The 21,820-nt window shown below is 52.3% G+C and overlaps 1 protein-coding gene across 4 annotated transcripts in view; it reads left to right on the top strand.

The window, feature by feature from the left end:
- The window catches only part of WSCD2 (WSC domain containing 2), a 116,486-nt gene that overhangs the window by 82,128 nt on the left and 12,538 nt on the right, over positions 1 to 21,820 (top strand). For all 4 annotated transcript variants that reach the window (XM_032397954.1, XM_032397953.1, XM_032397955.1 and 1 more), the window contains 3 exons: positions 11,454 to 11,575; positions 14,162 to 14,336; positions 18,978 to 19,142. In XM_032397954.1, coding sequence (XP_032253845.1) covers positions 11,454 to 11,575; positions 14,162 to 14,336; positions 18,978 to 19,142 — 462 coding nt within the window. The remainder of the gene's footprint in view (positions 1 to 11,453; positions 11,576 to 14,161; positions 14,337 to 18,977; positions 19,143 to 21,820) is intronic.

Here is a 21,820-nt window from a genome sequence, read left to right on the forward strand (position 1 = left end):
TCCCGCATAGGGCTCCCTGCTCAGCGGGGAGCCTGCTTCTCCCTCTGACCCTCCCCCCTCTCATGTGCTCTCTCTCTCTCTCTCTCATTCTGTCTCAAATAAATAAATAAAATCTTTAAAAAAAAAAAAATAAAAAAAAAAAAATAAAAGGGAGAGCCCTATATTCCAACCATGAGCAAAAAGTGCAGGGTCAGCAAAGGTCTTATGTTGAGTACCCTGTTGGAAGCACCTTCCTTGCTGATGTCCCCTTTTACAGTTTTAGAGACTGAAGCCCAGAGAGCATAAGTGGCTGAGTTGAACAGCCATGGAGGGAGGCTTCACAGAAGAGAGCTGTTTGATTAGGGCCTTGAAAGACACATAGGATTTTGCCTGGTGTAGGAGAGGAGGATATCCAGACTCAAGTAGCGAAGGGGTTGGTAGAGAAATCTAGGAAGAGGGAATGAGTGTGCGAAAGTCTAAAGGTGACTTCAGGAAATGATGAACAAGCATGATTTTTCTAAGGCCACAGTGCTTCCTAGGGACTGAGTATGGGCTGGAAGCCAGCCCTCTGACTCCTAGTTTGGGTGCTGTTGACACCTTGACCTCTTGTATTGGATTCTGGACCTCATCTCCTCTCTTTTGGGAGAACTCCTTGGATCTAGCTTACCTCCTACTTTCCCTGACCTCTGATCTCTCCTTCTGCCCCGTTTGCTGACTCCAAGCAAAACAGAATCGCCAGTGTCTTTGTTCTGATGCAGCGGCAGCTTTGGCTTCCCATTTCTGGATCTGATTTATACACAAATCAGAAAGGGAGGCCTTCCAAGTTACTGGCACACAACACTAGGCAGGGAAATGAGCAAACGCACCAGGAAACAGGTATGGTAGAAACCAGACTCCATTTGTATAGTCATTAGTTGGTATTAACGCTGTGTCCTAATTGTGTTTCCCTGAGCAGTGGCACAGAATTCTTAATGATTGGAGAGATTTAAAGGAGGCTTATTATCTCCAAGCACCACTCTGGTACGGCATACGCCTTCCATAGGGAGGCAGCCTGCATGTTCCTGAGGTGATGGAATGCTCCTATAGTAGCAAGAGCATTAAAAGGTTGGCAGAGCAAATGTCTGCAGGCACCCTGCTATTCTTCCTTGACACAGACTCTCAGGCACATGGACTCTTTGCTCTTGTTACAAAAGAAGCGAGAAATGGACTTCCTTCTTGGTTGGATTACGTTTTTCACAGAAGTTTGCTAAATGTGTCAGCAAGTGTAGCTCTCCTCCCAGGGGCAGAGACCTGCCAGTGATTTGAGAACATTACAGCTTTATAGGATGTTGCAAGAATTTCCATTTGCCTGGAAGATTCTTGCAAGATTTGTGTTGCAAGGTTTCTTAGAACTACATTGAACCTGTTATATACATATTGTGCCCATTGGGTGGCTGTCCGTGGTGCTGACCGTCCTTTAGTGTTACCTAAAACCCCCAGGACTGCACACAGACTAGCTTCTCCCAAGACTCAGCACATTTTCCTCTTGTTTTTTTGGTTTTCTATCTTGGGGAAAGTATTATGAAGTATTATTATGGTGGAAGTATTACATGATCACGGAAAAAAAATAGATCCTTGACTTAGGGCTCACAATTTACATAGTGTATTTTGTGTACTGTGAGTTTTGGCAGTTTGTTGTCTTTGAAAGTTCGAAGGGGAGTTTTGTGTCGTGCTTGTGTTATGCTCATTGATAACTCCATTCCAGCCACTTCTGCCAAGGGGAGCCGCAGATGATCGTGTAAAATCACACTGGCTGGAGGGACAATCCTTTGCTCCTCCTTTGCCAGTTCTGGAGGTCTCTCCTTCCCCTTGATATGTGCCCAGGACCCCTGAATTTTATAATGTATATGGGTCTTCAGGAGTTCTGCTGTGTAGGGTCAAGGAGGTGATAGGTAGAAAAATTTTCTTCTGCGTCACGATGAGGAAGAATTGGTTTGCTCGTATCCCCTCAGCGAAGTCCACAAAGGCTGATAGGGACATTGTGGGTCTTGAACTCAGGCAGACATGGTTTCTATCCCAGCTTTCTCACTTACTTGCCGTGTTGCCTTTGGCCAGGCTGCTGACTCTCTGAGCCTCAAGAGCCCCGTCGGTAAAATGGGGACAATTCCAACCTTTAAAGATGGCTGTGACCACCGAGTGAGATAAAGTCAAGGAAGCACCTAGCACAGTGTTATTGAGCAATTGTGATATGGCCCTTTCTTCCTGAAATGAAAACTCCTCAATGCACTCCAAGCAGCACCCAATTCACATTCTCTGAATTTGCAACAGCCTGCAGGAGCCTTTGGTGATGCCTAAAAATAGCTGGTTTGAATTCTCGGACAGTTAGGCTCTTTGTGTAATTCAATCTCTCTTTGATTATAGGTAGCTGTTAACAGCTCCCAGCTCACTGCCTTTTCTCCTCGATGTCATCTTTAATGCAGTAGAGCCTGGCCTAATTACCCAGGGGGTGGTGGCCTCTTTCAAACCAAGGGGAACTCTTCCACACCTGCCTTTAAGCTGACGCCTGGTGACATTTACCTCATTTTTGTGAAGCCCCAGAACAAAGAGATGATAGGACTTCAGAGACACTTGCAGCTGGTTCCGGGCTGTTCTTCATCTGCCCCCAGCAAAGAGAGTCGCCAAACAGTTGCTCTGCTCACCTCTTGCTAGTAAAAGCCTCAAGCTGCCGAGGTCACGCACCATCCCAGTTGGCCCGGCAATGAAGAGCTGACATTATGAGAATGTGGGGCATGAGCTTTTGTGCTGCCTAGACCCCTGCTGTGGGGCTTGAGAGGGTTTCTGGGAAATTCAGGGGGCTGCTGTGGGGTCTCTGGAGCCCCCAGCCTTGTGAGAATGGGGCAGGCCTACTGTTGAATGGCAGAGGGGTGGGAAACCAAGAGGAGATGTCAAGCAGGATGGGGGTCATATCCCAATTCCTGCTAGCTGTGTGACCTGGAAGAGCAACTGAATTCTCGTTACGTCTCAGATTAATAATCTGCAAAACAGATTAATAGTCTGGCTGACCTCATAGATACTGTACATGTAACCCACAACACTAGTGACGCAGAGCAAACAGCTGATGTTCTGTTGGTCTTTAGTGTCGGTCATGAGGGAGACAGTACCCAGGGTCACTGCCGTTGTCCAGAGACGCTGGGTATCGCACAACTCCTGAAGCACGATTCTCACAGACTGCAGGCTGGGAAGAGCAACGGCCCTGAACTCCATGTGGGATTTCCCTTATGGATTAAAAATGTTCCAAGATCCGAAGACATTTTAAGTTGGGTTCCCCCAGAGGCAAGGATGTGACCCTTGGTTTGCTTGGGAAGCCAGCCCAGGATGCACCTGTAGAGGGACGAAGAGGTGAGACAAGGAAGGGAGGGAGCCCTTACAAGGTCTTTTACAAAGCAGGTCACCACTGAGGACAGCTGAAGCTTAATCCCACTGCGGGGCTCTGGGAGACGGTGGTGAACATGTTTCAGAGCTGTCCCACCAGAGGGGCAGGAAGCTGCCGTGTTTACTGTCCCACACTCCCCCATCATTGGCTGAGGGTGGCTCCTGCGGAGATGAACTCCCTGGCAGGTCCAGCCCGTTCCTCCCTGGCCCTAAGACTGAGCCGTGGGTGTTTATTGTTGGTCATTGTCCATCTGTATCAGGATAGGGAGTGCCAGGGGCTCATTAATGGGGCACCGACAGAGCTACCACGTAGGATCCAGACACCCTTCACACATCACGGATGAGCGAAGGAGAAAGGAGCAGGGAGGCGTGGTTAGGTCTCAGGCACCATAGATACCATCACATGGACTTCCACCCTCATTGTGTGGCGCAGATATGATCCCCATTTATCTCCTTGGGAAACCAAGGCTCGGGAGGTGAAGACTCCTGCCCAAGGACACACCGCTTAGTCAATATCTGGCCCAGGTCTGTCTGAAATTAAAACCAGTTCCCTTTCTGCTGGGCACCAGGGCTTTTTGCAAACAGGAAGGCATTCCCCCACTGCTGTGGCAATGCAAAATCCTTTCTATCACAGAAGAGTGTTAGGAAGGTCAATGGACCTGGGCTGGCCACTTCTCCTTCATTTGCAGATGTAAGTAGTGAGAGGGCCTCTCACCACTGATGGGGAGAACCAGGTGGTCCATTTTATAGATGGAGGAAATGAGGGTAGAGGGAGAGTTAAAGGTCTTGGCCATCATGGGTTTTCTCCATGTTCAATCACCAAACCATGATGGAGAGCAAGCTGCAGAGAGAAGTGGCTTCCAAGGCATGCTTCCCAGATCCCTGGGAGCCCCGCCTTTCTGCCAGACATCATGAAGCCCCCCAGGGACCATGTGGGTTTGACATGGGCAGGACTGTAAGAACACCCCACATCCAACAGGTCAGCTGCTCCTGGAACCGCCTTCCCACACCTGGTCCCCTCCTCCCCCCACCCCTAGCACCCACCTTGCCCAAAGAGAGACTCACAGCAGTGCCTCCTGATCCCACTCCAGCTCCTGTCCTCTAAAAACCTCACCTTATTTGCTATTCAGAGCATTCAGCTCAGCCCTCCTCTGTAAGCTGGGAGGGTCAGGGGCTCATTAGCAGATGCTTAAATGTCAAAGGGAGACCACCTCAGTGGAGCTGGGCTGGCAGAGTCTTCCTTCCCCTTCCACCAGGGAAGAGATTCAACTTCTCCACCTGCTTTTCCATTTAAGTCTCAGGGCGGGCGGCAAGGAGATAGGTCCATAGACCTTCACCTGCTCCTTCCACTCTACTTCTGGCTCACCAGGCTCCTGCATCTCTGTCTCTGTGTCATCACCCAGTATCCATGCCTCCATTTTAGAGATGAGAAGATCGAGGCTCCAAAAGGAGGGGAACCTTACCCAACATCGAGGAAGGGCGGAGCTGCCTGTGTGACAGGTCAGGACTCCAAGGTCCAGAGAAGAGAAGCAAAGTGGGTGGCAGAGCTCGTGTCTGCTGACCGCTGGATTTCTGCTCCTTGGCCAGGCAGCTTGTCCCGAGCCTGTCGGTTGCAGGGAAGTACTATGGCTTTCGGGTGTGGGGCCAGACTAGACAGCCTCTTCCGGAGCCCCTAGGTCAGGGCCGAGCCCCTCGAGGCCCCCTGCAGATGCATGCTGATGTGGCCCTGTCAGCAGTTGGAGCCCCAGACATGGGCATCGGCCTGGGGGTGATGAAGGGCGGAGCATTCGGCCAGGGGGGTCGAGATGCATGTGTGGGCTCACAGGACCCTGAGTGATGCCCTGGTGACCTCAGTTACTCAAGGTCATGTCTGCAAGAGGATGCAGGGGTGACTCCTAGCAGGGGTGACCCCAGAGAGCACTGTGGGTGGACGCCAGCTCTCACATGCCCATGGGCAGACAAATGCTGCTGTCCAGAGACCCGTATGTCAGGTCCCGTGATACACAGGACCCAGACAGACACCAGTATTGTCCGGCTGTGAGCTCCAGCGGGGAGGGTCCCCATGCTCTCAGCATCCTGGGGAGAGACTCCACCCAGGCTGGGCTCACTAGAGGGACCTGCCCCCTCCTGTTCCTCTCTCTTGCATGGTGCACTGGGGAAACAGACATATCTGCTGGAACCTAGGTGCTGGCTGTTCAGGGGATTTTATAGAAATGCCCAATTCCTGGTGGCATTGGGCCTGTCTGGTGGGAGGGTGGCTGAGGCTCAGCCTGGCCCTCTGCTAGGAGACAGGGAGCCCTCCCCTCAGCTACACGGTTGCCAGGCAACCCAGAGAGATCCCCTAGGGTACGTCTCCACCCCGTGGTGGAGGTCCCACCCCCAGCCGCAGTCATGTAGAGATGCCCACATAGACAGACCCCCATGGCCAGGTTCGCGGTCTCGGCGCTCAGCGTCCGCACGCCCACACAGGTCGCTCTGTACTCACTTGGCCGCAGTCACACACACACTGCCTCCCTGTCACACACTCTGTGCACACCTGTCCCACCTCCCAGACACACCTTCACTACAGCCAGGCCCACAGCTAACCTCATGGCCGGGCTCTCTTGCCTCACTGATGCACAGACAGATGCTGTCACCCCATAGGGGCCCCGACACCCTTGACCCCTTCTAACACAACTCTGACCTCTCCCCGCCTGGTCTCAAGGGAGCAGTAGGGGCATTCAGGAAGGAAGCACCTAGAGGGGAAGAGGCGGTGGGCTCCAGAGCTTTACAGTGTCCCAGGCCTGTCCCAGTCCCGGAGGGGACTCCATGAGCCTCAACCCTGGAATGATTTCCCGTAGCAACCCTCCCGGCCTCAGCCATGACCCAGGGGCCTATCAGACGGTCTCCTGAATGGAATCCCAGTGGGGAAGAGGAACGTTAACAATTTGAATATGGTTTCACAGGCTCAGGGTCAAGAGCTGGGCGGTTTTGTTTTTTTATTTTTTGGTACTTAAAATTTGACTCCAGTGTCCAGATAACCCAGAGTGACAGCCTTGACTTTGTGGAATGAGTGTGAAGGGCAGGAGAGGCAGAATAAGCATCACAGTGTTTTGCAAAGGCTAATACGAGGCCCGGGGGTGGCTTCTTAAAGAGGGACAGCCTGGAGAGTGTGAGGCCGTGGAGCTCAGACATTCCTGGGTTCGGAATCCAGAAGCCACTCCTTGTCAGCTGTGTGGCCTTGGGCAAGTCACTCTCCCCCTCTGAGCCTCAGTTCCCCCTTCTGTGTAATGGGAAGAATGAGACCTTCCTTGCAGGGGACAGGTGTTTCCCCAGTGGCTGGTGCCCAGAGAGCAGCCGATAATACCATCCAGAGCAGAGCAGGTGTCTCACTTCAATTCCAAAATCAGCTCTGCGTCTTCTGTGCTGGCTGATTTGTGTCAAGTGGCTTCAGCCCTCTGAGCCTTGTTTCTGCATCCATATAAATGGGGATGCTTATACCACCAAGGTGATGCGAGTGTTCAACAAGGCCACACGTGGGAGCAGCTCAGCCTGGTTCCCAGCAGACAGCAATGTGGCCGGTACGCGGGAGCCACGGTGATACCACCTGGCAAATTCCTATAAGCACCTAATCATCATATTCCTATAAGCACCTAATCATCATAACCACATCATTCTTATTGGAAGAAGCAGGGATATTCCTATAAGCACCTAATCATCATAACCACATCATTCTTATTGGAAGAAGCAGGGACTTGGAAGACAGAGCAACCTGGCTTCATTCCACTCTGTCACTGAGCTGCTTGGTGACACCGGAAGGCAGAGAGACTCCTTGAGTCTCCGGCTCCCTGACTATAAGTGGGGAGAGCCGCAGCATCTACTCGGGTGGCTGCCGTGAAGAGAGGCCAGGCACCCAGCATGGAGAGAGAAAGCGAGCTTCCTTCTTTCTAGAAGCGAGGCAGTGTCTCTCTGCCCTGGGACCGGAGTGGGTTTCCAGCTAAAGGAGTTTTCCGGTTAAGTGAGGGTCTGCGCACCTGCTTTGCGAGTCCCACCTCATAGCCGTGAGTCTTTAGCTCAAATGCCTGACTCCCCTTCCTGGCCTCACCTTGGATGGCACATTGTCTGAGCATCATCGAATCTTCCTCGAGGTGACTGATGTGAGTTTCCGGGGCTTCCCTCTGAGCACCCTGGGCCACGGGATGGGACACTAGTGGCATTTGGCGTCTGACAGTTCCTCACTTAGGGAGGGTGGAGTGCCACCCTGTCCAGAAGAGAATCTGCGTGGTCTGTCCACCTCCCTGCCATTGATACATGGGGAAACTGAGGCCTGGAGGAGCTCGGGGTGGGTCCGCAGCACCCTGACCACCCCCAGCCACCGCCAGCTCCCTCACCAGCCTGGAGCAACGGCTGAGGACCGCAGGGGAGAGAGGACTGGATGGTGCGAGCCTGCAGCGTGCTCTGGAAATAGCCGTTTACCCAAATTCCAGATGTCTTCTCAGTTTGCTAGATTTGCCTCTGCCAGGAGCGACTGTGGGCTACTGGGTGCCAGGTGGTAGAAATAATCACTAGCGTGACAGCTGACATTTAAAACGAGCACTCGCAAACTCCCTCCCTCCCCCTCCTCCACCATCCTTCTGCCCTGGGAGCAATTCCATGTCCTTTTCCCTGCACGCAAACGTCAACGTACGTGGGTGTGCCAACAGGGAAGTTTGATGCTCTGGACAGACCCGGAGACAGACCTAGAGGGAGGTGTACGGTTGTTGCAGCTTGCTTCCCTTTTTCCCAAGGGCTGACGTCTTGTTTCTGTGATGATCCGCAGTAAGTTCTTGCCAACAGCGGGTGCTTAGGTTTGTCCCGTAACCTCCCTGTCTGAGCCATGCTACTCTCGGCTGCACAACCAGAGTTTACTCCAGACCTCTCAGAGTTTTCCAGAAGGGGCAGTGAGATGATGTCAGTAAAGTTCCCAGCAGAGTAGATCACACGTGGCAGGCACTCGGTAAATGACACCTACTTCTCTGCTCCTGGTTTTGATCTGCGCTGTGTGAACGGTGTCCTTGGTTTTCCGTGACAGCTGTGTTCTGGAAAGGTTCATGCAACTCAAATTTGAGGACAGCTGACCTTAATTTTAAATGGGCATCATGAGCCTTTTGATAAATTTGACAGGGGCATTAAAAAGTTTTTTTAAGGGGCGCCTGGGTGGCTCAGTCGTTAAGCGTCTGCCTTCGGCTCAGGTCATGATTCCAGCGTCCTGGGATCGAGCCCCGCATTGGGTTCCCTGCTCGGCAGGAAGCCTGCTTCTCCCTCTCCCACTCCCCCTGCTTGTGTTCCCTCTCTCACTGTGTCTCTCTCTGTCAAAATAAATAAATAAAATCTTTAAAAAAAAAAAAAGTTTTTTTAAAAGATTTATTTATTTATTTATTTCAGAGAGAGAGAACAAGAGAGCATGTGGGCAGCGGGGAAGGGAGGTACAGAGGGAGAGAGAGAATCCCAAGCAGACTCCGTGCTGATCACGGAGCCCGATGCAGGGCTCGATCTCACGACCCTGAGATCATGACCTGAGCTGAAATCAAGAGTCTGACGCTCAACTGACTTAGCTGCCCAGGTGCCCCTAAAAAAATTTTTTTTAAAGATTTATTTATTTGACGGGGAGAGAGAGAGAGAGCATGAGCGAGCATAAGCAGGGGGGAGCGGGAGAGGGAGAAGCAGGCGCCCCGCTGAGCAGGGATCCGATGCGGGGCTCGATCCCAGGACCCCAGGATCATGACCCGAGCCGAAGGCAGACACTCAACTGACTGAGTCCCCCAGGCGCCCCTAAAAATTTTTTTAATTTGTCTTCATTACATTAAAAATACATATTCACTGTAGAAAAAGCTAGAAAAGGTTTTAAAAAGATGGAAATAAAAATTGCCTATAATGCTAGCCTATTAGTCAGTGTTCTCCAGAGAAATAGAATCTGTAGGAGTTTTATATATTTGTATGTATGTTAGGAGATTTATTTAAGGAATTGGCTCGTGCAGTTGTGGAAGCTGGCAAGCCTAAAATTTGTAGGGCAGACCAGCAGGCTGGGAACTCAGATAGCAGTTAATGCTGCAGCCTTGAGGCAGAATTCCTTCTTCTCTGGGAAACCTCAGGTTTTGCTCTGGAGGCCTTCCACTGATTGGATGAGGCCCACCCACATGCTCAAGGGTAATCCCCTGTAAGTCTCCCTAAAGTCCAGTGCGTATAAATGTTAGTCGCAGCTACAAAATACCTTCACAGCCACACCTAGACATATGTTTGATCAAACAACAGGGCGCTGTAGCCTAGCCATGTTGACCTAAAACAACCATCATGGGGTGCCTGGGTGGCTCAATCAGTTAAGTGTCTGCCTTCAGCTCAGGTCATGATCTCCGGGTCCTGGGATCGAGCCCTTTGTCTGTGTCCAGCTCCCTGCTCAGCAGGGAGTTTGCTTCTCCCTCTCCCTCTGCCCCTCCCCACTGCTTTTTCTCTCTCTCTCAAATAAATCTTTAAAAAACAACAACAACGAAAACAACCATCATGCTTGCTCTTCAGAGATGAGCCTGGTTATCAACATGTTAGTATAGGTCCTGCTAGAGATTAATATTGAGAGAGAATTGTTACATAAAATTGATATAATATGTGGAGTTTCATAGTTTCAGTTTATATTTAATCTCTTGAACACATCTTCTTCTCTCTAAAGTACCCCTGAATGCCATTTATTATTGATGGGGGTGCAGAACCCCGTTGTCTTGTCGTTCCGTACTTTACCTGTCCAGCACTTCCTTGATGGACACCTAGGCTGTGCCCCGTCTTTCACGTGTTGCTTTAACTAAATGCCACTGCGTATATCCTTATTCATAATTGTGTGCACCCGCGGCGGGCGCCACAGGGGGGCCACCCAAACCCCCTTTACCTGCGGTGACTCTGGGTGGCCAGTGGTTCACACCTGCCCCCTTGGGTGAAAATGACCATTGGCCCAAGAGGAGCAGGCTCTCTAGGACAGCAAAGAACCTACGAGCTATGGGGAGGGAGGAACACAGGGCCGAGCCCGGACCCCATTCCTTACAGCGGGACCGACTGTGGTAGAGCTCATCCCCCATGCTCGGGGTGAGACCCAGCTGAGGTCACACGCTTGCTTAGCTCCTGCCAGCCCTGTCCTGCTTCCCCCCGTCCCCTCCTGAGAGTGCACCTCAATAAAACACCGTCTCAGGTGCTGCTTCTAGGAAACCTGACCCAAGGCAGTATCTCTGAGTAGGATTTTGGGGTGACTGCTGTGACCTCCACAGATTTCCTGTTGTGTGTGCCTGGGGGGTTTCCCCGATTTGGTTATCTTCAAGGCAGTCCTTCCCGCAGATCAGTCCCTTGTAGCCTGTAGGTGCTCAGCACTGGTGGGTGGAGACTCCTGAGGCCCAGGATTTTTCCCCTAACGCCCAGGAGGGTGGGAGGGAGGGGCACCCTGGTGCTGTGAGGAGGGACAGGACAGCCCTGGGTACCTCGCTTCCCTCGATCCTCAAACGGCCATCTCCTGATGCGATTGTGAAAATCCTCCATGACATCTGTCACGTCCCTGAATGGGGAGTAACCATTGTTGACCATGAGGAGGCAAGGCCCAGGGAGGCTGGCAAAGAAAAGGGAACAATGTGGCCCCGCAAGAACATCTCAGTGACCTGGGCTGTCGACAAAGATGCCAGGGCTGAGGAGAGCACTTGGAATTTTTCAGTTGATTAGTCTCCACTTTGGTTCACCGTGTGACCTTGGGCAAGACTCTTGCCTTCTCTGGGCTTTCATTTAAAAGCTCTTTCTGGGGCACCTGGGTGGCTCAGTGGCTAAGCGTCTGCCTTCAGCTCAGGTCATGATCCCAGGGTCCTGGGAGAGTCCTGCATCGGGGTCCCTGCTCGGCGGGGAGTCTGCTTCTCCCTCTGCCTCTGCCCCTCCCCCCAGCTGGTGCGCACACGCGCTCTCTCTCTCTCTCTCTCTCTCAAATAAATAAATAAAATTGTTTAAAAAAACAAATAAAAGTGCTTTCTTCAGAAGGTGGTTCTCCAGCTGAGATCTGACTCCTGCTTTTCCCTCCGGCTCTCCAGATGGGAGCGCGGTCTTCCGAGGCTGCTTCCGCAGGCCCGACAACCTCTCCCTGGCCTTGCCCGTGACAGCCGCTATGCCAAACATGTCCGTGGACAAGTGCGTGGACCTCTGCACCGAGAAAGTGAGCCCGGGGTCCTGCTCACAGAACTCCAGGGAGGGGCAGTGTGGAACAGCTGCAGGAAGGGGGGGGGGCTTGGCAGCAGCCCAGCCAGGACGAGGGGGTCATCTCTGTGATCTGTGACACGGGAGAGGGACACGACAGTTTCATGTGGATCTAAGGGGTAGAAGTTACTTGGGGTCGATTTCTTTCCCTCTGAGGAGGTGGGTTTGTTCTAATTGTCAGGAATGCTCAGGAATGAGGGTAACGTTCTAACTTGGGCCCACAAGCGTGAGTAGAAGATTGTCAGGGAAAGGCAAGGGCAACCCCACTTTGGGACAGAGTGAGCTCCCCGTCACTGGAGGCATGCAAGTAGAGTCAGGGCAGGTGTGGCATCCAGAACTTCGGGCGTTGGATTGAAGTTGGACTAGATGACCTGTGGGTCATTTCTCAGCCTGAGATCCTTCCTCCCTGACCAGACAGTGAACTCCACAAGAGTAGGGGCTGTGCCTTGAACATTGGTGCCCTCCCAATACCCAGAGCAGGGCTAGGCATATCGTTGGCACTCAGTGATGTCCGAGGAGCTCTAGCCTTCTTTCAAGATGAGCTCATTACATGAGGGGCCAAAGAACAACCCCTTCCCCACCACAAAAACGTGGTTGCCCATTTCATTCATTTGCTTGGCTAATATTTACCGAGAAACTACTTTGTGCCAGGCCCCCATGCTCAGTGCTGGGGATGCAGGGTCAACCAGATGTAGAGTCCGTCCTCAAAGATGCTGGCACTTGCTGGGGGCCTGCCTTGTGGCCCCTGCCGGATGCTCAAGCCTGCCCCCCAACTCCCAAATGCCCCACCTGCTCTGCTTGGCTCAACCCTCATCGAGTCTCCCGATGCACGAAGCACCTCGCGGGACTGCGGAGAGGCTGTTGCTTACTGAGCACGTCCTCCATGCAGTCCTCTGCACCACGGGTCTCAGTTTACCTCTCACCTGAAGGCTTGGAGTTGAGGATTTTCCGCCCTATGTCACAGATGACAAAACCAATGCCCAAACAGGTGAAGTCACTTGCCCGAGCTCATAACACAAGCAAGTAGGGCTGACACCTGGGCCTGCCCACTGAATTTCGGAGCTACCCTAGAGAGGCTGCCAGAGCCATTCAAGGGCAGCCAGGCAACTTCAAGTCACCAAGCATTTCCTGAGCACTTACTCTGCTCCTAAGAGGCATCCTGGAAGGTCAGGGAGGAAGTTCTTAAGTTGAGGAGGTTTGACCAGCTTTTGATCCAGCTTTCTCTCCCGGGCGGGAATGCCCCTCCCCCACGGCATCCCCTCCGTGGACATTTCTCAGTCCTTGATGACCCTGGAGCCGGCAGATCAGCTGCAGGTGGGACGCAAACACGTGAGACAATGAAGTCCCGGGCAAAGCAGCGTAACAAAGGGTCAGACTGTACATAGGACCGGAGGGAAGCGAGGGTGTGTGGGTGGACAGGAAGGCCCCTCTGCAAAACTCCCTCTTCCAGTTTCTTCTGATCTCCTTAGGGGTCATAGGAGAAAAATTGAGGGGATTACGTGGGCGGGGGTATAGAGCTGCCTGGGCCACAGGGTGGAGGGTAGCAGATTTAGGCTATCAGCGGAGGCTCGATATGTATCACCTATTAGAAATGCCATCAGTCATGGCCCACGCAGACCCACCTGCGTATCAGCATTTCTCTGTCTCTGCTCTTCAGCTAAGAGGTAAAGTTCCTTTTTAATATGTGTTAGGAAGAAACCAAACTTTTGTGCAAAATTCGCTGGATTGGCCACCGCGGTGTGATCTTGGTTTATTACTAGCTTATTCCTATCGGGGAGGATTCAGGGCTTCGGGTCTGGAGTAGAGGCGAAGCGGACAAAGGACAGCCCCCTGCCTTCCGAACCTGAGTCCCACCTTGCTCCGGCTTAGCTGCTCTGCAGAATAAAGCAGATAGGAGCAGCTGTGCCCACGAAGAGCGAAGAGCGTAGCTAATGTGGGGATCCATATCCTCTTTGGCTTAAAAGAACCGGCTCAACAATAAAAAAATTTAAAAAAAATAAAATAAAATAAAAGAACCGGCTCAGACAGCTTTTCCCAAAGCATGGGCTTCGTGTCACTCTGAGACCCGGGGATTTCCGGTGGCAGGGCGCAGGACGGTGAGAAAAGCAGTTTCTTTTCAGTCTCCTTTCCAGCCCTCCAGGAAAAAGCTCCGTCTCCGTGCTCAGGTGTCTTTAACACCTCTCAACCCTCCACTAATCTCCCCTTTGCAGGAAGAGCAGAGCCCACCGGGGCTCAGCGTCTTGGCAGGGTCTCCTTAGAAAGTAATTACATTGTTTTGTTTCTGTAGTATTTGCGTCTAGAATCTGGAGCGTGGAAATGTACCGAAGTGCCGGTTTCATTTGTCAATTATACCTTAATTAAGCTGGAAAGAAACGATAGCATGGGAGGTGCGCAAATGGGGCAGACCCGTCAAAGTGAAGTTGGGGTCCCTCAGGCTGGGGAGAGCGGTGGAGAAGGGACGTTTGGAACACCAGCCCTCCTCTGCATGCGGAGTCGGGGCAGTCCAGGGATTTCGGGACATTCTTCCTTCCCGTCTCCCCTGCAGGAGTACCCACTGGCCGCCCTCGCGGGCACCGCCTGCCACTGCGGGTTCCCCACCACGCGGTTCCCCCTCCACGAGAGGGAGGACGAGCAGCTCTGTGCCCAAAAGTGCAGCGCGGAGGAGTTTGAGAGCTGTGGGACTCCCCGTTACTTCATCGTGTACCAGACACAGGTCCAAGGTAAGCCAGGGCTCCCCCAGCGGAACCCTCCCCCGGAGGCTCTCTAGTGGCTTCCTTCCCAGAGGGGCTCCGGCCAGCCCAACCCATCCCATCCCGCTCGGGCTGAGCAGGGCAGGGGGCAAGGGCAGGGCTGGGGAACTTGGCCTGGCTCAGGGACAACAACAGAGGCAAGGGCCCCAGGCAAGGGGTGTTGGGTTCCGGAGACCCTCATCTCTGTCCCTCCTACTGAGCCCCCACCTTGGTGGCTCTTCTCCCGTCGTGAAGGTGGTGAGATTGAGTGTGATGTCAGCTGGGCTGGGAGTGGGGGAGCCGGGTGACCAACCCAGAGCTGCAGCAGGATCCCAGGCAAGTCTCTTCCCCTTTCTGAGCCTCAGTTTCCCCATCTGCAAAATGCAGCGGTAGATTGTTGACCTCCAGGAGCCCTTTCAATTCTAGGATTCTGTCCATTTATTTATAAAAATCTTCTCTTTCTCCATCTTCTGTCCTCCTCCCTTTGCTGGTGGGACCTCTGCTGCCCGCTTGGCTCCTCTCCCGTCTCTTGGGGCTGCCGGCCCGTGGTGGTGGCAGTGCTGAGGGTCTTTCGAGGACGTTCTTGGTGCCGGAGTCCGTGTTGAGTTCTTAGTTCACACTTTCTCACTGAAGCCCCTCAGCTCTCCTGGGAGGTGGGAATAATTATCACGGCCGCTTTACAGGCGGGGAAACTGACACGGAACGGTTAAGGGCCTTGCCTGAGGTCACACTGCTTATAAAATTTCTAGCTGAAAGCCATTTCCTCTGACCGAAGCATCATGAAGGGTGGGTGGCGCTTAGAGAGGTGCTTTGCTGGGACACTCCATCCGAAGGAAACCCCTGAAGGGTTACCCCAGTATCTGAATATGTGGACCACCTACTATGTGCTCGTCTTGTGCCCCACCTCAGCTCACTGAATGATGTAAAGCCCACAATAAGCCTACAGTCAGGGAAACATCATCCCTACCCCCTGAAGCCTGGAGACGCAATAAAACACGATTGGGCTAGACCTCCTCTTCATCTCCCAGGAACCGGGCCTCCGTGTACGGTTGGGCAGGTTGGGCACTGCACAGTCAAAACCTGTAGGAAAAGTGGTGCCCGAAAGCCAGCCCATGCTCCGCACTCTGGATAGCAGTGCCTCTGCCCAGAGGAAGGGGAGGGTGCCTTTTTCTGATGGGTACAAAAGTGTCAAAAGAGCTAGTGGCAGCCCCATCAAGAGCTCGTCCCCTATTTGGTGTGATGGGGGTATCAGTGGTAACCGCCCGTGGCTCCTTCTGTGGCACTTAAAGTCCTGCTAAGAGCCCAGTGAGCAGGAATCTAGTAAGTGCGGCTCTTGGCTTTGTTTATAGTCCAGCGAGGAGGGATGAACATTTGTTAGCTTTTAGAAGTGTTGGTTACTCTGTGCAGAACCGTGTTGCCCTAGCCTAAGGGAGAGTCATGCACAGATTAATTATTCCGTGACCGTGAATGGCTTTGATGTGGATGGAACAGACATTGGAGCCTTTTCAAAAGCAGATAAAGAGCCCCTAATTGATGGCTTTGCTCATTCCCTGGGCCACGTCCCCAGGCCAAACTGTTCTTCAGTTTTTCCACGTCAGGCGTGTAGTCCCTCACACGGGCGAGGTTCGAGAGGCCCGTGGTTTATTAGGTTGCCAAGAGCCTGGTCCATCACGGCTGCCATTTATCCTGCATTTGCTACGTGCTAAACCCTGACATTCCTGCCGGGAATGGAATTCTCGAACACCTACTGTGTGCCAGGCGCCGTCTAAGCCCTTGAGACTGAATTAATTCATTCAGTCCTCACAATGACCTAGGTGCCGCTATTATTCCTATTTTACAAATGTTCAAAAATTCTAAACACAAATGTTCTAACATTTACAAAAGCTCCCAAATGATGATCTTACAACTTGGCACAGAGAGGTTGGGTAGCTGGGCCCGAGTGGCACAGCTAGGACGGGGCAGAGCTGGGCTTCAGACCCAGGTGGGGTCTGGATCCTGGGCTGTGCTCTGAACCACACCTTCTCAGTATACTTTGAAAATGCTTCCCACGTACTCTGCGTTTCCTCCTGTAAGGTGATTAGCCCCATTTTCCAAGAGGAAACGGTCTCCGAGAGGGAAGAGCCTTGGAGTAAGACCCAGCTCTGTCTGATTCCAAAGCCCCACACGGTCCTGCTTTGATTTTCGGAGCTTTTTAGGGCTGAAATAAACAAACCTTCTTTTTTAGGGCTGAAAACAACAGCCTTTACCTTGGAGTGGGTCTTGGCCTCCCAGGCAGCATTTGAATCGAGAATGCTGTTTTCTGGAGAAATTGAGGGGCCAGGTTTGTTGTTTTTTTTTTTCTCCCTCCCAACATTTTGTGATGGGGAAAAAAATGTCAAACCTCCAGGAAAAAACTGGAATCACACTGTGAATGACCATAATGCATCCCGTAGACTTTACGTTTGCCAACATTTTGTTATATTGACTTAATCATCTATCTCTCCATTTCACCATCCCTAGATCCTTATTTTTTTTCACGCATTTCAAAGCACCGTTGACCCTTGAAGGACACGGGCGTTAGGGGTGATGACCCCCCCAGCACAGTTGAAAAATCCACACTTTTTAAAAAAATTTTATTTATTTTTAAGTAATCTCTATGCTCAGCGTGAGGCTCAAACTCACAAGCTGGAGATCAAGAGTTGCATGCTCTTCCAACTGAGCCAGCCAGGTATCCCCACATCTAACTTTGGACTCCCCAGAAATTTAACTCCTAACAGCCTGCTGTTGATCAGAAGCCATACTGATAACCCCAAATGGTCAGTTAACCTTCATTTTGTATGTTACCTATGTTATACACTGTATCCCAATAAGTAAGCTGGAGAAAAGAAAAATGTTATTAAGAAAATCTTAAGGAAAACACATTTATGGTAGGGTACTAGATTTATAAAAAATCTTGCCCAGTTCAAACCCAGGTTGTTTGAGGGTCAACTGTAAGTTGCAACCATTTTACATGCCAGTGTACATATCCTTAATTATAATTCAATATTTGCTATTTTTGATTTTTTAAAAAATTTTTTGAATTTTGCTATTTGATTTTTTTCTTAAAGATTTTATTTATTTGACAGAGTGCGAGCACACGCACAAGCCGGGGAGTGAGCGGCAGGCAGAGGGAGAGGGAAAAGCAGGCTCCCCACTGAGCAGGGTGGGGGCGGGGGGACGTGGGGCTCAATCCCAGGACCCTGGGATCATGACCTGAGCCGAAGGCAGACGCTTAACCGACTGAGCCACCCAGGAGCCCTGCTAATGATTTTTTTAAGTAACATTTACATAGCGTGGAATGCACAGACTTTTAAGGGTATTATGCAAAGACAACTAGATAATCTGTACCCCTATCAAAACATAAGACAAGAAAGTTACATACTGAGGCTTTTTCTGCAGTGTGTTTCCAGGAAAACCATTCCCAGACACCTGCTTGGCTTCAACAGAGACAAAGACCGGATTTATTTTTCCCAAAGTCTGCTCTGAACAGATTGAACCGGGCTGGGGGGCGGTGGGGGGAGCTGGGGCCCCCTGGCTGGAAGTCATAGCATGAGGAGGTGTGGTCGATCGGCACTTCTAGTGTGTGAGCCCCGTGTTAACACACCCTCCCTCCCGCGACCCTCCCGAGGGCACCACTGTTGCCAGTAGTCCCATTTTATAGGCGAGGAAACTGAGGCTCAGACCCATCATTTTTCCCAGGGCACCCGGCAGATAGGTGGCAGAATTGGAATTTCAATTTAGTAACTCAGACGTTTCCCTTGATGGGCTGTTACCAGACATGAGTGTGGCTCACAGTAAGATCTCGGTAACGGCGGGTCCTGCAGGACAGGAAAGACCACCCTGGGAGGAATTCTGCGAAGGGCAGGATGGGGGGTGCTGTCAGAGGCTGCAAGGAGCGCTGACCGGTGCCTCCAGCGGGACTGGCTCTGTGCGTGAGCGAGGCGGAGCCCAGAGTGGCGCCCCTGGGAGCAAGGAGGAGGAGAAGGTAGAATGGCGAGTGTGGACAGCTCAGTCGGAGGTGGGATGGGAATGGGGTGAGGACAGAGAGTGGTTCCTCGAAAGAGATTTTTGTAATGATGGCGTGATTTTTTTCATGTGTGAATGCAGATGTGATGGAGCCAGCTGGGTGAGAGAGAAGGGGGGGGTCAGGGAGGAGATGGGGACCCAGGCGTGAGGACCCCTCAAGATGCAAGAGAACCTGATGGAAGACCCAGCATAGGGGACTCTGCAACGGAAGAGGGAGGGGAGAGAATCCTAGATTGGGGGTTCCAGCCCTGCTTCCTCACTCTGGGCCAACGACCTTGATCCTTAGTTACCGCAAAGGGACAGCAGACCTGTCCTCTCCCCTGCCACGGTTCCCCTGCCCCTGAGCCCACCAGACTGCCTGCCCCCCACACGCTCTTCCTTCCCTCCCGCTCCCGGGGGAGAAGGGCTGTTCCCCGCTCCCAGCCCTCATGTCAACCCTGTGACAAGGAACCGTTTTCCTCCTTTTAACCATGAGGAAGTCACCCTGGGCCGCCTGGCTGGGAAGGGGCGGGGGGCGAGACTCACACCTGGTCCTTCCTGGTCCGGCTCCGTCCGCCCCCGCCCCTGACTGTGTCCTGCCTTTTGCAGACAACCGCTGCATGGACAGAAGGTTCCTCCCAGCCAAGTCCAAGCAGCTCATCGCTCTGGCCAGCTTCCCCGGCGCCGGCAACACGTGGGCTCGCCACCTCATCGAGCTGGCCACCGGCTTCTACACGGGCAGCTACTACTTTGACGGTTCTCTCTACAACAAAGGTGAGGAGGCCAGTGGGGAGTGGAGAGGACCCACCGGGAGGGCAGGGGAAGACCCTTCTCGAGTACCTACTGTGTGCCGCTCAGCTCGCCCGGGCGTGGTTGCCAAGACCCACTGTGTGCTTGGTACCCTGCCTCCGCATACACCCCACAAACGTCGCCTGAGCCGCATCTGTTCAGTAACGGGCGTGGATCAAGCACCTACTATGTGCGTGGCACCTTCTGTCTGGTTAGGGCGCCACAAACCTGTCTTGAGCGCCTACTCTAGGCAGGTCCCTCCCCACAGACGTTGCGTGACCAGCAACTCTATGCTGTATACAGAGGGACAAAACTAGGTTCATCTGGGGGGACATTTACTGAGCACCTACTACGCATCAGGTGTCTTATCTACCCGGAAGCCAGGGGTATCTGTCGTGCGGGTGCTTTATTTTCATTCTGCTCACGGATTTTTACCGAGCACTGCCGTGCTCCGGACGCACTTCCTAAGCGTGGTCTCCCAGCAGGCATTTATGCAGCGCCAACTGTATGCCAGGAGCTTCGTGTAGGTTCAGATGGCCACAGACAGACTTCCTTGGCCCACCTACTGGGTGCCAAGAGCTGTGCTAGGTGCTCCAGTTTTAGTTAGCTCTGCATAGTAACCCTGGGACATAGGATGTGGTACCATTTCCCAGATGCAAAAACCGAGGCTTGGAGAGAAGAGGTAACTTACTCCAAGTCACACAGATTGTTTTCAACGGGCTGGTGAGGGATTCTACCCTAGGGTATCCCAGTTTCAAAGCCTGCATTCTTATAATTCCCATCACCCAGGCAAGAAGGCCCTGGGGGTTCTTACTGGGGAACTGAAAACCGTGCGTGTAATGCCCATTGGATGTGAGGCCCCCTCCCAGGTCTGGCAGAGGGGAATATCAGGGAAGCAGCTCTGTTTGTGAGAGGTTTTGTCTATATGTGGGGCAGCCCGTGGCTGTGGGTGTTTGTGTCTGCAAACCAGATGAAGACCCCCTTCCTGGCTGTGTGACTTTGAGCAAGTTTCCGCACGTCTCTGATCTTGCGTCATCATGCGCAAATCAGAGATCACAGTATGTACCTGGTGAGGTCATTGTGAAAGGTAACGAGTTGCTACGTGTAATCCGCTTAGCCCAGAGTAAGTGTGCTGTCGATGTAGGCTGTGACTAGTACGGTCTGGGGGCCAGGCACTGGCCAGGCGCAGCTGGTGTTGACCTCCCTGAATCCCAGCTCAGGGAGAGCCAGGGGGGCATCCGTCTGAGGGTGAGAAGCAGGAGGGAGGAAGGTCAAGAAGGATGGAAAGGGGCAGGTTGAAGGATGGAGTTAGCAAGGGGTAGGGTCTGCCTTAGAATCCCGACTTTTTGTATGCTGATGAATTTTTAGTTTGGGCTTAAGCCGTCATTTATTGAGCACGTACTATGTTCGAGGCTCCAAGCTGAGGGTTTGTCACTCTTATACCAGGATTTGAACCCAGGCTTGGCTGTCAGCAGTATCTATGCTTTTAAACACTACGTCGTGCTGCCTTTATGGGGGTTGCTGGGAGGAACCCAGGCAGGGTCTGGAATCTCTCTGGCTTGTCCTGGAGAGTGGCAGGGAGAAGCAGACTCAGGAAGCATCCCATGGCTGACTGACCCACATCCTAACCTTCCTGGGGCTGAGGCAGGAACCCTATTCATGGAACTCTACAATGTTACAAATATATGGGTCCTTCAGGATCATCAATCCAGGGATGCAAAGTGGTTTCATCTCATGTGTCCGTTCCAGTGAACCCCTGTTTTAGGTTGATGTGTTAAGAAGGATTCTGAGGTTCTCTTGTCTTTCAGAAACAAAGTGCCTTAATCTCGTAGTGATGCCCGTTGAGGGAGTAGAAGGGGGAATGGCGGGCTATGTGCCAGATATTAGCACCTCTGATCTAACTCAACCTCCTAACTTCAGACAAAGGGAAACTGAATCTTAAGAGGGAGTCAGGGGCTTGAATCTTCAGACTGAACTCTGTCACTTATCAGGTATGGGACCTTGGGCAAGATTTCTTTACTTCTCTGAGGTTCAGTTTCCCCATTTATTAATATGGGGATGTCAATAGTGAACGCACAGTGGTTTTGAAAAAAAAATATAAGACAATGTGTGTGAAGCTACGGTGTTAAAATAGCATCAGTCCGTCCTGCTAACCCCAAGTCCCTCCCCACATCACCTTTGCAGCTGAGAGATACTTAGCTTAAGGAAGCCCTCAAACCCTGGGGGGTGGAGCATGGGGGCAGGATTTGCCCCCACTGGCTGGCCGATCTGCTGCCCCTTTAGTGCATCGGACTCCAGGTAGGAGGAGGTCTTCGTAGTTTGAAAGCATGCTAGCCGTGTGCAGGCGGCTTTCCTCGCCCTGGGACGTCAGTCCCCGCCCCCACCCCGTCCTAGCTCTTCTGCCTGGAAACCTGCTCCCCAAGCCGCAGGTCACATCCCCTCTGCAGTATCTCTGGCAGACCCACGTGTCCTCCTGTCTTATCTTCCTTGTACCCAGCGCCCTCCTTCATCGTGGTCCTTATTATTATAAATTCGTCATGTCGCTGTTAATAATACTAAGCATCATGGGTGTTTATTGAATGTCTGCAATGGGCCCAGCTCTGGGGTGGGTGCTTTATATATTTTGTGATTCAGGCTTGGGCGGGGGTGTGCAAAAGTGGACA

Source organism: Phoca vitulina, unplaced genomic scaffold (assembly GCF_004348235.1).
Source record: "Phoca vitulina isolate PV1807 unplaced genomic scaffold, GSC_HSeal_1.0 scaffold108, whole genome shotgun sequence".
Classification (NCBI taxonomy): Eukaryota; Metazoa; Chordata; class Mammalia; order Carnivora; family Phocidae; genus Phoca; species Phoca vitulina.